We start from the raw sequence: 14,978 nt of genomic DNA, 5'->3' as shown, positions 1-14,978 counted from the left end.
AAAGAGGCAACTGAAATTCCGGAACATTTTTTAACATTTGCGTAGTAGCGGCATCTGGGAATGCCTTATCGGATGCAAGAACGGGACGACCCACGGCACCGCATGTGCGCCGACGTTCCTCTTCATGTAACGCCCAGCAAATAATTTTGTAACGAATAAGAAATAGAGATTGACGCCAAGCCCCAAGGTACTCTCCATTTCTGCGGAAAACATGCACACAAAGCGGGTCTGTCATACACGTGGGGTTCATCCCTGGTGGCAACTCGGCACTACTCCCTGGGGCGGAAAGTGTCTTGTACATGGGTGTGAAAGGCTCTGAAATGAGTAAAGAGGGCCACATGGCAGATAGAGGGCTGGGCCACACACGAATAAAACCGTTTGGTGGAAGTTGACGATTCCAGAAATAAGACAACCCATAAAGACGCTCCGACGCCTTCTCTTCATTGTACAACCGCCGTACCTCTTCAAGAATAAATGCCTCGTCTTCTTCCGCTCTGGGGCCTGAAATAACGGTGGCGACGGCGGCAGTTTGCAGTTTTTGGAAGCCCGACACCTTCACTATACTCTCTGGGTGTTTTGTGGCCCACGCACGCGTCCCATCCTCCACGCAAATGTGCTGCGATGATTGGGGGATGGGTCTGCCGTCATCCCAGGCGGCGGGCGCAATTTCGCGTGGAAATTCCTGCAGCAGGTGCAACTCCTCCCGGTAACGCTGCGTCGCGAGCTTCCTAATACGCCGCCGGTACGCATCATCAAGCGCAATCCGCTTCCACCATGGCAACTGCTCGTATCCATTGTGTGGCTGGGACATGTGCCGTCGCCGTCCACAAACGCAAAGGCCCTTAGAAATTAAAAAGAAAAAAAAAAAAAAAAAGAAGGAAAGACAAACAAACAAACAAAAAAACAAGAAATAAAATTACAAAAAGACAAATGTACAGGACAAAATAGTAAAACAAACAAACAAACAAACAAAAAAACTAAATTGCAAAAAGACTTATATATATATATATATATATTCTTTTAAATGAAATCAACACGACATATACCCCTCATTTTCCTCAAAAAGCTTTTTTTTCCCTTGTTCCAAGTTTTCTTGCTCTTCATTCCCATCCTTTTTTTTTTTTTTTGTATGTGTGCCTGTGACTGGGTGCAAGTCTGTGGAACACATGTGCTCGCCAGTCAATTGAAGACGCTCCCTGCTTTCACGCCGACGCACGCCTCCGCGTAGCCGCACTTCTCATGAAGCCCAACCGCCAACACACGCCTCGACTTGGATGCGGCACACAACGCCTGTCGCACCTTTGCCTCCTCCCACATGACAGCAGCGCCGTCACCGGCAGTAGTTTTAGTAGCAAGTATGCTGTTGCTGCTCAGAGAGCTCTCCAGCAACGTAACCATCCTTACCGTAGCTGTGGGGAACGGCGGGCTGTACCACGCCGGATCGCGGCTGCCATGCAGTGATGCACTCATTAAAAAAATAAACGACAAAAGTCGATGGGGACGTAACACCGTGTGCACCGCCGTGGTGTCATAATCCACTGCACAGACGAACACTCGCCTCGGGGTGGTGCGGACCCAAAGCGGGGATGTGCGCAGCATCCCTTTGCCGTTGGTGCAGCTGCCCTCCGCAAAGAGCACAATCGGCACACCAATGCGCTCACATCGCTGCTGCAGCGCGGCAAGGTGAAGGACCGGCTCAGTATTGCTCTTGTCATCACCACAATCGCCACCTGCTGCGGCACGAAGAAACTCCAACGACCCTGTGTGGTAAATATGCCACCACACACGCCAACGTTGGAACGGAGAGGGTTCCATCACAAGGAGCGTGTCGTGACGACTGTCATGGTCCGTTTTCTTCTTGTTTGCATCCCCTCCCGAGTTCGCCCCGGCAGCTCCGCCGATGTAGAAAGCAACCACGCACAACGGCAACCGCCCTGCCACCTCAAGCACGCACATATCCCACACGGACTGCATGTTCACAACCACCACGTCCCCTGCCACCGGAGTTGCATCGCCGCCTGCTGCGTTCGCCACCGCCGTCGCCCTCGGCGACGCCCGCGTGATGCCAATGTTGCCAAGAGCAAAGAGCAGGCACCGCAAAAGCTCCCGCTGGCATGGCGCAAGCAGGCACCACGACACACACGACATACCAGGAATAAGGAAAAAGAAATATGCCGCCAGATCCAGCACAACGAGTGCCAGCAAAAATAACAACGCCCCCGCAAGGCGCAGCGGAAAAAGTACCGCAGCAACGACCACAGAAAATGTCGTAGGCGTCCGCATGAGCACAAAGGGGTTGATACCCGTCGCGGCATCGCCGTACTTTCTGTACTTCTCCATGCCTAAATTTGCCCTTCAAAATAAAAACCCACTAATAAATTAATTTTTCCCCTCGATTCATCGGAGACCAACCGTTTAAACCACCACCACCACCAGCAGCAGTAGCAGTAGAAACAAAAATCAAAAGGGAAGCCAACAACAACAAAAAAAAAAAAAAAAGCTTCCCCGTTCTCTTTCCATCTCCCTCCCTCCTTCCCACACACACACACACATACGTACAAGCATTCAAAAGAAAAAACAAAAACAAATAAACAAACACACAAGAAAAACGAAACAGAGGCAATCATGTATTTTACATTGCTTCCGCGTTTTAAAGTGTTGTACCACTCTCGGAGGTGCTGGTGTAGGTGGGCTCCATCCCTGAAACGGGAATCATCTCATTGAAGTAATGGTAGTCTATCAACACCTCATTGCTACCATGTCGCATTTGCACCATTTTATTGGAGAAACGATAATGTGTGATAATGTCATTTAGTGTGTACGTGCGTTTTGCCACGATTGTGGCTCCACTTTCCATTTCCGTCGCGTCAAACGTCGCCACAATCTGAAAAGAGCGCAAGAAACCTATTGTATTTCCTTTTTCACCGGTGGTCTTCAACGTGGGTGACGCAGAGGAAAGTGACTGTGACAGAAGCATTGCTGGGTCCATCTTCTCCTGGTCCACGTAGCGGAAAAGCGGGCTTCGGCGGTCAATGAAATGCGTGATACTCACTGGAAACCACAGGGAGAGTTGACCTTGACGTGCCTCCAAGTACTGTTCATTGCTGCTCGTCCAGCGCAACTCCTCCACGTGGATGCTTACCCGTTCAAAACCATCTTCATCTTCATGGTTTCCTCCGGCAGCAAAAACACCAGCAGCAGCCGCAAAAGAGCTAGAGGGCTGAGGAATCGCAGGGTGTTTCAGCGGCAGGCGCCCCTGGTGTCGTTGGTGTTGTGCAGCCTCGATCCCTGCCTCGGCGAAGGGTGAAGGATCGCTGATCCCACGGCCCTGCTCGGAAATTTCCACAGCGATTGTGCTGCCGCATGTCGACGCCGACCCTATGCACGTCTTTTTCGTCTGCGCGGCATGATCCTCGTCGCCTTCTTTCCCTCCTCCCGTCGCTAATTCACACTTCGTCCCTGGCGGTTTTTGCTCCTCGTGACGACGTCGTTTCCCCCTTCTTTGCCTCCCACGTGGGGACTTTGGGCTCAGCTGCCCCTGCGTTACTGCCAAAGAAGTATCCGCCGGCGACAGGTCTTCCATCAAGGAGGAGGCACTCGCACGTAACAACTGAATTCCCCCTTCTTCTTGCTCCATACTGACAATTGACATCTCGTGCGGCAGTCGTTGACGCCAACTCTTTCCTCCGCCTTTGCTGCTCCGCTGCTCCTCCGGCAACTCTGCGAGGCTCTGTCTCCTCATCTCCCCACGGCTCATTCGGCGGTCCTTGAGTGACTCTGCAGTGACGATAAACAGACGAAGTCGTCCATGGGCAATCGGTTTCTGTTTATCGCTGTTCGCCATGCGGAAGGTGAGTCGCCAGCAGCGGTCCCGGCGTCCTGGAACAGATGTCAGGGAGCAGAAGTCACTGAACACAATGCGCTGACTAAGCCTACCGCCGTACTCCGCCTTTCCCACAACAAGTGCCGCCACAATCCCGACAAATATGATATTTGTATACGACAGTAGCATCACTAGGACAGTACGACCAGTGAAGCAGGTGTGGTCAGGTTGCAACATGGTATCCGTCGGCTCACCAAAGTAGCCACCATTCGCTGCCAAGCTCACAATGGTAAAGTAAAGTGCAGTTACCCACTTTGCGTCCTCCCACGCCCCACACACGTTTCCCCAGATAAAGTAAACCATAGCAAACGCAAACAGGATGGCAATATAAAGCAGAAGTAAGTACGTACAGAGAACAGGCCACGTTAATGAGCGTATCGTGTAAAAGATAGAGAGTCGTGCAAACTGGAAGCGCTTTACCCCAACCTCACGTGTTGTCAAACACCCTTTTTCGTCAAACACCCGCACCACCTTCTCCTTATGACCGGAATGAGTATCGAAAAGGGATGACACGGTGAGACCAGGCTCCAGATGCACATTCCGCTGCCCCGGCACCAGCGATTGGCCACGTAGCCTCTTATCCTCACTCACCCTCATCTTGTCAAAAGCCCACTTTTCTTTCCGGTGTTCTTTCCTCCTTTTGTCAACCTCACGCGTGTAATGGAGACAGTAATTGTTTCTGTCGGGTCGCTGCTCTCTTTTTTCTCTCTCTTCTCCTCCCCCTAACCCCCCCCTTTTTTTTTTTTTTTTCGTTCCCTGTACCCCAAATATATGTATCTGTGTGTGTGTGTGCGTGAGGGCCTCACTGACGCCTGACGGATTGCTAGGAGGCTGTAGCAACACACACACACACACACACACAAGAGGAAAGAAACAAAAGAAAAACAACAACAACAAAGACAACAACGACAGCAATGAAAAATGAAGTTCCTTTCGCAGGGGTAAAATAAGATGATATAAAACAACCGTCAATCAACATTATCGGACCGGCCGCAATGTACGCTTATATATAAATATGTGTGTATGGAAACATGGCTCTACTCGTTTATTCTGCATGCATGTATTCTTCCTTCTTTCTCCGCTGGCAATGAGTCACAGTCACAAGGAGGCATCCATTAGACGGCCGTAAAGGCATCCTACGCTCTTCCCCTCCCCCTTTTGCAATAGGAATCAAAAACAGAAAAAAAAAAAAAATATGAGAAGGAGGAACCTACACGCCTCCTGTTAACCACAAAACCAAAAAACAAAAAAAAAAACAATAAAGCAAACAAACAAATCCGCAAACACCAAAGCAAAGTGAGCCGTAAAAAAAAAAAAAAAAAAAAGAAACAACAACGACACAACGAAAAATCGAGGTTCCACAAAAAGAAAGAAAGAAAGAAAGAAAGAAGGAAAGGAAAAAAGAAGACAGACACCGAAGCCCATAAAAAAACACACACAGAGGGAAAGGGACATGCTTCCTCTCACCCTTTTCTCCCTCCTTCTTTTTATCTTTCTTGAAGCCTTTGCAAATTCATCATGCCTCTTAACTTCTATTCCTTCAATTTGCATCTTTTTTTTTCCCCCTCTTTAGTTTTAATTCGTTCCTACGCACACTCCGCTTCTCTCTCTCTCTCTCTCTTTCCCTTTCCACCATCACCACCACACATGCTCTGCGCCGCTACCACGACCGCCATGTATGTTGTAAATGTCCATGTACTTTTTGCATTGGAATAACTTACACCACCTCACCGTGATTCATCTATTCTACCCACCCACGCTACACACAATGCTGTGCATGTAAAATTTTGCTTCAATTGCCGTTTTCCTCCTTCTCCTTCTTCTTCTCTAACTCACGGATGCTGCTAAGATTATCTCGCCAGATGTGATGATTTTCGCATTTTTTCATTCTTTTTCTTCTCCCTCTCCTCCTCTTTTTCTTCTTCTTCTTCGTCCTTGTCTTCTTCCTCCACTACTACTGGTGTACGAGCGGTGTCATCGGCGCTTTTAATAATCAGTCGAATCTTCCCATCCGCCACAAGTACAACACCGGCACCGTTTTCGTGCCCAACATACGCGCTGGTGCTAAATATTGTAAAGACCCGGGCACTCTTACTGAGTTTCAGCCCATCTGACTTCTCTTGGTGGGCACGGAAGATGTATTCAAAGTTATGATTTAAAAGAAAATGATCCACGGCAACGGAGCCAAAGAGAATAACGCCAGAACCGCGCGGATTGGCACCAAAACCCCACTTGTCAAGTGTGCTCTCATCCTCAGCGGGATCGGCCCAACATGTGTCCATGGCCATCTGCCGACACATACGCATGTATGCCGTATCCTCTTCGGAAACTTGAAAGAAAGACTCAAATGCAGGAAAATCGCTCCGGCTTAATATATGCATTCTGTCATCTACACCACCGCGGTAGCGTGGGATTCCGCCATGGGTGCAGAAGATGCGCCCATCAATGTTCGCAGTGAGTGGGAGATAGGCAAATGTCTCACTTGCACGGTGCCACAGTTCCTCACCAAGAGCGTGGCCAAAAAGGTTTTGACATTGCGCTCGAAAGCTGTTGTCGCCATATCCGGAGATGTCCCCACTGACGAGTGTGTCCTCGTGATTGCCACGCAGAAGCAGCACCTTCTCTGGTGCCAGCACTTTCATGGCGAAGAGGTACGCCAGCACCTCTACACTAAACTCCCCGCGATCCACGTAGTCACCAAGAAAAAGAAAGCGGTGCGGGGTGTAACGCAGATCCTGAAACGAAATAAGATTATCGAGAAAGTAGAATAGATCCAAAAAGTTACCATGTAGGTCACCAAAGACATAACATGGGGAAACAACACTTCCATGTCGTGGTTCCCTCTGTAGGACGGCCTTCACCTCCCCACAGAGGCTACATAATGTGCGGCCAAAACCCTCAATATCGGAGGGGCTATGACGACAGCCATTGCGAACCGCAAACGTCTTCACTATGTAGTGGTAAATGGCATTGCCGTAGGAGGAGAGAGGGGATAAGACCCCACAGCCATCCAGTAATTGCTTATGGAACGTGCGAAGCGTGTGGTGTGACACGAGCGCATCGGGATCTAACGAAATGGAGCGTTTATTTAATACTCGTCCTAAACTCAGTTGACGAATATCATGACGAACACTCCAATGACGTCCATCTTGTCCCTGTTGACATCGTTCTTGTTGTTCCCGCGGCTGTGATGACACCAGGGCCGACTGAATCGACGCAGGGTCCTGTGGTACAGGCTCATTAGCATCATCCGTGGGAATAAATTCAAGTAAGACCGATGGTCTACCACCACTGCCATTACACACCCAGCCCCCAGCAACAGAGGTCGTGGCACACGCCAGAGAAACCCCATGTAACTCACTACTTCTACCAAGCGGTTCATCGGCACTCGCGCTGAGTGAACGGTCTACGCACAGGCTGTCCATCGAGTGACGTGCAAACGATTCCGTATCGTAATCATCGCGCATCAACGACGAAGCCACAACGGGCGTATCGGCATCGCGAAGGTCGGGTCGCATGTAACTTTTATCAATAACAGAGGAGAGCGGGACGGAGATGGCCGTACCGTTTTCAATCAACATGACAGAGAAAGATACCGTGTACGTGTTTCCCTTCTTCACTTTTGAAGAGGGCCTTCCTATCCCTGTGGGACTGACAGTAGGCTGCGGTTCATCTGAATACCGCTGCAGGGACGGAAGAGAGTTTGTGTCGTAGTGTCTGGTAACGGTTGAACGCCGACGGAGCTGCTCCATCTCTTGACGCATACACAAATTCTCCTCCTCCAATTCAAGAACCCGTTGCACAAGTTCCTCCTTGCGCAGCGCGTTAAGCTGCTTGACATTACTCGACATCCCTCTCCCCCTCCCCTTTTATTTATTTATTTTACCTTTTCTCCTTCTGTACGTTTCCCCTCACAAGCCAACGGCGGTTCAATAATACGTGTCTCTATCTATCTATTTATCTATCTATCTATCTCCCTTTCTCTCTCCCTCTCGTATGTGCTTGTGTGAGCCTCCGTGCAAAGTATAGGAGGGGACCTTCCTGCTGGTATAAAATACACAAAACAGCCAACGGTAAAAATAATATTAATGAGTCACAACACAAGACACATGTATATGTATCCATGCAAACACACATCCATCTATCCATACATGTAGAAAGACATGCATATGACAGAGAGAGAAAGAAAGAGAGGGGTTCCCCGCAGTGAGTAAATAGAAGCATCGGCGTTCGTACTCGGCACGCAACACCAGCTCTACATCACACACACGCACACATACAAGAAAAACGAACCACGGAGCCCGCAAGGAATCACAACAATCACAGCAACAACAAATATATATATATATATATATATTTAAGCAACAAAACAAAGAATAAAATAAAAAATGCACAGTTAGAACAGTTCATGCCCTTCCCTAATTCATTTTTTTACTTTGCCTCCTTTTCTTCCTCCTCGCAGACCCATGCACATGGCAAACAAACAGTATTGCGTTCACGCTGAAGGAACAAAGCCTAGGGACGCACAAATGCCCAACATGGCTCTTGAGAGCATGGAGCGGAGCTCCGCATCATCACCAGTGTGCTCGACAAGGCGGGCTAGTTCCACCAGGATACCTTGCAGCACCTCCCGTGCCTCACCTGTGTCGTTTTCTTTCTTCCTATTATTCTTGACTTCGTCTGATGCACCATTACCCTCAATAGCGGCAGGCATAACCCCAGAGGAGCGCCACCCTGACGGCGGCTTCTGATTCTCGAGGTTGGGTGGATACAGAAGCACAATGGTCTGTAAGGTGGTCTTCATCATCTGCCGCGTCTCCTCATTGGCGGTGTTGGAAAGAAACCTTTGAAGGACCGCCAGGTTGCGGGCGCCCATTGATGCCCGTGCCACGCTCTTCAGCCTGTTACTCAACTCCTCACCATCAAGAGATAAGTCAGAGCCTTCTACTGATAATGCTACGGCATCGGCCGCAGCGGTCATCTGGGGCCCTTCCGTGTCGTCATCCTTCTGTCGCGATGATGATGACCCCTCCGCCCCCACCGCGGTGACTTTTCCCCTTGCCTCAGCAGATTCCTCAGATGACGGCGACAGGAGCGGTGATGACGGTGAAGAAGACACCGACCAGCGGCGCAGAACGTCCAAACTGCGTTTCGCAACAGCGGCTAAAAGCGGCGACTCAAGTGACGAGGAGGGCACAAGTACGGAGAGCAACTCCGTGGTGGAGGCCAAATCCCCGGATCGGCGAATGACATTTGGAATGAGTTCGCCTATCAACACAACCAGACTTTCAAGACGCTGCGACGCACACCGCAGGTGCTCAGGCGTCTCGTCACGTGTGGAAACATCGTGTAATCCATTTTTCGTAAAGGCACCAAGCTGATTGCTGGCAATTGACACAAGCGAGGAGAACAAAAAAGCAAACGCCAAGAGACCCTCTCGACGACTCGTTGCCAAGGAAGCAGAAAAGCCATACATCACCGTTGGTGGTGTTGAAGATGGCGCCTTACACAAGGGGGTTGATTTCCCACCCCAGAGAGTATCAACAAGAAAAAAGGTGAGACATCGTTCCGCCCTGTCAAAGAAGTCGGCAGGGATGCGAAAAAGCAAGCCCGAACCTGGTGCCTCAAGCAACGCCGGCGAGGCATACTCAAGCAGCAACAACACGCCGGCCGCCCGTATCAATGCAGGTGCCGCATTAAACATAACATATTTCTGTTGCTGGTTTTCCGCCACAGCCTCCCCCTCACTCTCAGTGGCAACAAAGCGAAAAAAGTCCATAAGCGCCAAGAGAAAACTTGGATGGGCCCCAGGAGGCAAAGAGTCGGACAATGAGATTTGGCGCTCTTCTTTTTCCTCCTTTTGACATGGCGATGGCTCTGCCATTGTCACAGTGAGAGTTATTTTTTCCTCTACCCCTTCTCTATTTTTTCTGCCGCGAGAATTTGTTCCTTGCGTGATAAAAGACATGATGCTGTGACGAGTTGGGAATTGCTGCAGCGCGATTTTTATAATGGCGCCCCGTTCATGCTCATTGAGCATTGGCCAGAGTGTTTTCCAAACTCCAATGACCGCCGTCTGCACTCTGCTAGGGAAGAAATAGGAGTCTGCGACAGCAAATGAGCAGAGACTTTCCTGCACAATGTGGATGTAATCCGGAAAGTAGTCATGACGTGCCCTTCCGCCGGTGCTACCACCATTACCACCCCTCAGTCCGGATGGGGTTGAGGAAAAGGCGTGACACAGCTGCTCAAAGAAGGTGGAAGACGTAGGGGCCTTGACATTTGTCGCCGGTACCAATGCATCTGTTTGATGACGCTGTTGCTGCTGTTTCTGTTGCTTTTGTTGTTCCCTTTCGGCAATCCTCATAGCCACCACATCTCCCAGTGATGTTACAATTGTCGACACCACAGCCGTGGTGCACTGTTTCCGCATCGTATTTGCCCCGTCACCATCGCGGCGCAGAAGTTGTTCAATCGCACGCCACGCCGACTCCAACTCGTTCTCGGTTAACAACGTCATGCCTGGTGCGGTCATCAACACATGCAACGCACGTACTGCGGAGAGGGCGGAGCTCTCACCACTCGTCGTTCGTGCCACCAATTGGGACGTCTCGCACAATCCAATAAAAAGAGAAATGGTCTCTCGCAGCAGCATCTCCCTATCCGTGCGTTGCTGTGCATCACTGCAGTTCACAAAGAGAACGGTACATATCGCCTGATAGTGTGAAACAAACACACGACACACCGCGTCCATTATCGTCACACGCATACTTTCAAACAGGGCAGGCTGCTCACCGAGGTGTGCCAGGAGCATGGCAATATGCTGCTCCTCTTCATTGGCATATCCCCCATACAGAGTTTGTGCGGAATCACTAAACGATGTGAAGCCCGAGTCGGAGGAGCCGCGCCTCAACTGCTGCGTCACGGAAGAGCGGCGGCGGAACCGCAATTTATCCGGCATTGATAAAGTGTCTGAATTCACCACACACGTATTGGCTGCCTGCACAGTGGCCTCCATCAATGGCGTTAATACGGCGATAAATACACATTTCCAACACTCTGCCGAGAGGCGTCCACCGTATGTTTGCAGAAGTGAAAATAGTGTCTTAAGTGCACTCTGCCGCACCTCTGGACGCACGTCAAGACAGCCGTCGTAAAGCTGCATCAACAATGTACACCAAAGAATATCATCATTCTTGTTATCACCCTTCTCTCGGGAAACGACATAGTCGGCGATGGACCACAGCAGCTGGACAGCACTGAGGTTAATATTAAGGCGATGCTCCAAACCGGGGAACTGCTGCGTCATGAAGGCACCGCCGCAGCGAATAAGTTGCCGCAGGCCCTCGTCATCCAGGCTTGTGATGCATGAGTGTTGAATCGTCTCCAGCGCACGGAAGGCGATGCCAATGCTCTGCTTCACACTCGTCAAAGGAGCTGTAGTGGGATGGGGATGTCGTTTCGCCCCAGACGGCGCGGCGGTGTGTCGAAGCAGATGCAACAAATGCTCCCACGCCGCCCCACGTAGCTCCTCACCAAATCCCTGAACAAGTTTCAGCACTTCCTTCAACACCATCAAAGAGGCTCCACGCGTCACAGTCTCAACCGCCTCCTTATCGTTCTTTGCCACATCCTCCTCCACATCTTCTTGCTGCATCTTCTCATGACGCTGTCGGGGTTGCTGCAGATACCCATAAATCACCGCAAGTAATTCCGTTGGCGAGGCAAGAAGTTGTCTTCGTTCCGTCTCAACATCGTCTTTCGACACATCGCCATTGTCGTGTACAAGACATTTCGTCGAAGTTGTGCCCTGTTGAATCCGCGTGGGCGATGAACACAAATACGAAAGACGCGCCACAAGAGCTGCCGTGGCGTACGGCCCAGCCGCAAAATGAAACGTCAACGTTGCATCCTTCTCTTCTCCTCGTTGTTTTTGTTCTTTGGCCCTCATGTCACTAAAGCTTTTATTGAGACGCTGGCAGAACTGCGCCGTCACGACCGCTATGTCTTCCACGAGTTGCTCAAATATTCCCGCCACCATCTCCATCATGCGCTCCGAGTGAAGACAAACTCGGACAAGCTTCACCATGTTTACAGGGTCAAAGACATGCAAGTAAAGCGGTTTTACAGTACCCCACAGCCGCCGCAGCTGTGCAAAAGACACATCTGTTCGACCTGCGGCAACTGTCATGAGCGCCAGTGAGCAGCATTCACTAACCAAGCGTATGGATAACAAATAACTCGACGGCGCACAATTACAAGTCTCCATGACAATGCTTTTCAAAAGGTCCTCCAAAGCCACACTATCTGGTAACAACGCATTGTTAATAAAGAGGAGTTGCAACGCATCACGAACACGATCGGCATTTCGCAAAGCATCTTGAAGCGTTATTTCGTCCACAGCCCCATAATGCGGTTGCTTTTGTTGCTGCTCCATTAGACGATGATAATCCTTTAGGAGTGGTTCTGTCAAGATCAGACACGAGGCTACAGGCCGCCAACCTTCTTCAAGAGAGGCTCCCATGCAGTTTGCAACGGAGATCACACAGTTCAAGACGTACAGTTTCTCTTGCAAAGATTGTAACGACCGACGCAAAGCGGTAGCATGTTTCATTTGTGGTTTGACTTTATCCGGCAAATTTCTACCATGTCCCACGCCCAAAACTGCCCCTGTGACCTTGGCGGGTAATGCAGAGTCATCCGCAACTCTATTTTTCGAACGCGTCCCCACCAGTTCTCCTTCCAATAACTGCTTATCCCGCTTCATGTAGAGGCGTGAGACAAAAATCTGCAGGTAGCTCTCACGCTGAACAGGCAATGCGAGAATGCAGGATGTCTGCACAAGATGTGTGACGCCCTTTAAGACCATATGGATCACATCATCCCCTTGAAGGTGTTGGGCCGCGAGGGCAAAGCAGCGAAGAAGCGGAGAGTGTAGCGAGATGAAGAGGGCTGTCAACTCCTCCCGTGCGCTAACGGTGGTGGGACCACTACAAGTTGTCGTGGGGGAGCTTCCCACTCTCGATGCCTCTACCACCCGTGCAAAGCTCTGCGAGGTTATTGTGAGGAAGCTAAGAATGTCCGCCGCCTGCCCTGTCGCTGGATGTCGTTGCGCCATGATAGTTGTCAATGCCCGTTCCGGTGGGGAAGATTCACCGTCCTCTTGGTTCGGAGTTGCCTTCGGTGTACTCGAAAACTGCAGCGGACGGGAAAAAGCCATTGAAATGGCGCTCCAGTGACTCCCGCCACCCATAACACCAGCGGCAGCAATCCCACCACCACCACCAACAGCAGCAGCAGAAGCAGAAGCAGAAGCGCCGGGATGACTCCTATTATCGTTCGCCCTGACGTGATCAAGATTAAGCATTCCACCCGATGCAACAATGATATCCGAGAGAAGTTCTGCTGTGACAGTAACCAGATCCGCAAAGGGATGCATTTCATTTGTGCTATCTGCCATTACACCACCTTGATCAGGAGGGGAGTCCAGCAATAGGGCCGCCGCGTCATCCTCAGATGCTCGTGTTGGTCGCCGCAATCCTTGTTTTTCTGGTGACGGTATATTGGCTGACGATACGGTTGGCGGTCTATTTGGAAGCAAGACACCATTGGAGCCTGTGAGTAGAAGCAGCTGCTGCAAAATTTCATGGTCTGCAATGACCTTTTGCCAAAGAGTCAGCACAACCGCCATGCGTCGTGCATTTTCCCCCAGCTCCCCATCCTCCCCTTCACTGCATAACTTCACAAGCATTACGTGATGTCGAAGAAGTATTGGCATGGCGTGTCGCATAACTGGCAGTGCCTTTGAAATCGTAATAACCCCAAGTTGTTGCGTGAGATAAAATTCCTCATTGTTTGGTTGCTCGTCTGGCAAAACGAGATCCACAAGATTCATCGTCCCCACATTCTGTTCAACATTCTTTTCTTCGGGGTGTCGCTGAACATGCAATTGGTTCCGCCCAGAACCCACCACAAGTGACACCACATCCTCGTTCAGGTACTGCGTGAAAAAGACGTTGGTCTCATGTATCGAATGAATCCGTTCACTCTCCGTGAAATGAGTGATGAGAGTTCGCAAGAGCAAAAGACGCAGTCGACGTGGTGGTGTCCATATGCCTGCAAAGATAGAATCCGATGGCCCACCGGATACCGAGCCATGACGCGGCAGGGATAACTTCAACCACTTCGGCGTGGCCCCGGAGCAGAGGGCACACAAATCCTTCGCATACGCCACAGCCTGAATCTGCGCCGTAAAAGAGGCGCCATCATCCTCCACCTGTTTGGCATCGCTACTACTACGTAAGCAACGAAGCAACGCCTGCGTGCGTTCTTCTATCGTTGCCGCACATGTTGCCTCCACCATGGATTCCGGTGTCGCCTGCGTGTAGACAAGAAAGAGGATACTCATAATATCGGCAAGTGCAGCATTGCCAAATTCACAGGCTGACAAGTATGCCATGAGTGTTTGTAAGATGCGCATATGCAGCTCCTCGTCTGGTGGATGCGTATCTATAGCCGAGTCACTACCAGGGTATTGGGAAGTTGACCCTTCACGAAACTCCGCATCAAGAGTTGATGCCCCGTCCAGCAGGAGGCTGCCTGCAATACTATCAAACCCACTTCTTCCCCGTACTGTTGTACTACGAATACTACTTTGCAAGAGGTTGACATTCCCACTCGGACATCGACCCAGTAGCTTTTGTACAAGATGACATATGACATGAATAACGTTGCATGACATGGGCAACATACGCAACGAGGCCATTTTTCCCAAGTCACTAAGTGTCTGCATGAGAAGTGGACGATACGGTCGTTTACCATAAAGCGTATCACAGGCAAGAACAAATGTATGGAAGATATCTTCCGCAGTAAACCCTTTAATACGTGCTGACTGCACCGCGTCACGCAGTGTGATCATGCTACGGTGTCGCGTTGCCGCGAGAAGCAAGTTATCAAGACTCGTCTGAAAGACCGTTGCCACTAGTGCGGCAGCCTTTGGCTGTCCAGCAATGGCAGACGTGCCGGTTTTGGATGACATCAAAAGAAACGTTTCACTTTTCCTTCCCCCCCCCCTCGTTTCTTGCCTTCTCCCTTG

At 50.4% G+C, this 14,978-nt stretch overlaps 5 protein-coding genes across 5 annotated transcripts, besides 18 other annotated features; all 5 read right to left on the bottom strand.

The window, feature by feature from the left end:
- On the bottom strand, nt 1–811 carry Tc00.1047053511127.429 (hypothetical protein, conserved; the record flags this gene model as incomplete). The annotated part of the gene is made up of 1 exon (XM_816278.1): nt 1–811. A coding segment is annotated over one exon (811 nt), but the record flags the coding sequence as incomplete, so codon positions are not given.
- Nucleotides 1–6,465: a sequence feature (heterozygous, Esmeraldo-like haplotype).
- Nucleotides 852–916: a sequence feature (T-rich).
- Nucleotides 951–978: a microsatellite.
- Nucleotides 996–1,016: a microsatellite.
- Tc00.1047053511127.420 (hypothetical protein, conserved) lies at nt 1,180–2,340 on the bottom strand (the record flags this gene model as incomplete). The annotated part of the gene is made up of 1 exon (XM_816277.1): nt 1,180–2,340. One exon carries the CDS (start codon nt 2,338–2,340, stop codon nt 1,180–1,182), a length of 1,161 nt encoding a protein of 386 aa, XP_821370.1.
- Nucleotides 2,538–2,618: a microsatellite.
- On the bottom strand, nt 2,651–4,480 carry Tc00.1047053511127.410 (hypothetical protein, conserved; the record flags this gene model as incomplete). Its single annotated transcript, XM_816276.1, has 1 exon — nt 2,651–4,480. The coding sequence occupies one exon, from the start codon at nt 4,478–4,480 to the stop codon at nt 2,651–2,653; it is 1,830 nt and encodes a 609-aa protein (XP_821369.1).
- Nucleotides 4,723–4,745: a microsatellite.
- Nucleotides 4,767–4,798: a microsatellite.
- Nucleotides 5,117–5,169: a microsatellite.
- Nucleotides 5,189–5,212: a microsatellite.
- Nucleotides 5,248–5,289: a microsatellite.
- Nucleotides 5,486–5,513: a microsatellite.
- Tc00.1047053511127.400 (serine/threonine protein phosphatase, putative) lies at nt 5,734–7,734 on the bottom strand (the record flags this gene model as incomplete). Its single annotated transcript, XM_816275.1, has 1 exon — nt 5,734–7,734. The coding sequence occupies one exon, from the start codon at nt 7,732–7,734 to the stop codon at nt 5,734–5,736; it is 2,001 nt and encodes a 666-aa protein (XP_821368.1).
- Nucleotides 5,771–5,832: a sequence feature (GA-rich).
- Nucleotides 6,466–6,746: a sequence feature (haploid, non-Esmeraldo-like haplotype).
- Nucleotides 6,747–12,704: a sequence feature (areas merged during assembly that could not be assigned to a particular haplotype. This can correspond to areas where the two haplotypes were merged or to regions with more than two copies in the genome that were merged during assembly.).
- Nucleotides 7,828–7,858: a microsatellite.
- Nucleotides 8,219–8,240: a microsatellite.
- Tc00.1047053511127.390 (hypothetical protein, conserved) lies at nt 8,379–14,921 on the bottom strand (the record flags this gene model as incomplete). The annotated part of the gene is made up of 1 exon (XM_816274.1): nt 8,379–14,921. One exon carries the CDS (start codon nt 14,919–14,921, stop codon nt 8,379–8,381), a length of 6,543 nt encoding a protein of 2,180 aa, XP_821367.1.
- Nucleotides 12,705–14,978: part of a sequence feature (heterozygous, Esmeraldo-like haplotype) that runs on past the window's edge.
- Nucleotides 13,137–13,199: a microsatellite.

Source organism: Trypanosoma cruzi, genomic scaffold, assembly GCF_000209065.1.
Source record: "Trypanosoma cruzi strain CL Brener 1047053517055 genomic scaffold, whole genome shotgun sequence".
NCBI classification, from domain to species: Eukaryota; Euglenozoa; class Kinetoplastea; order Trypanosomatida; family Trypanosomatidae; genus Trypanosoma; species Trypanosoma cruzi.
Note: the sequence above shows the minus strand (reverse complement) of the source record. Positions and strands in the feature narration are given on the sequence as shown.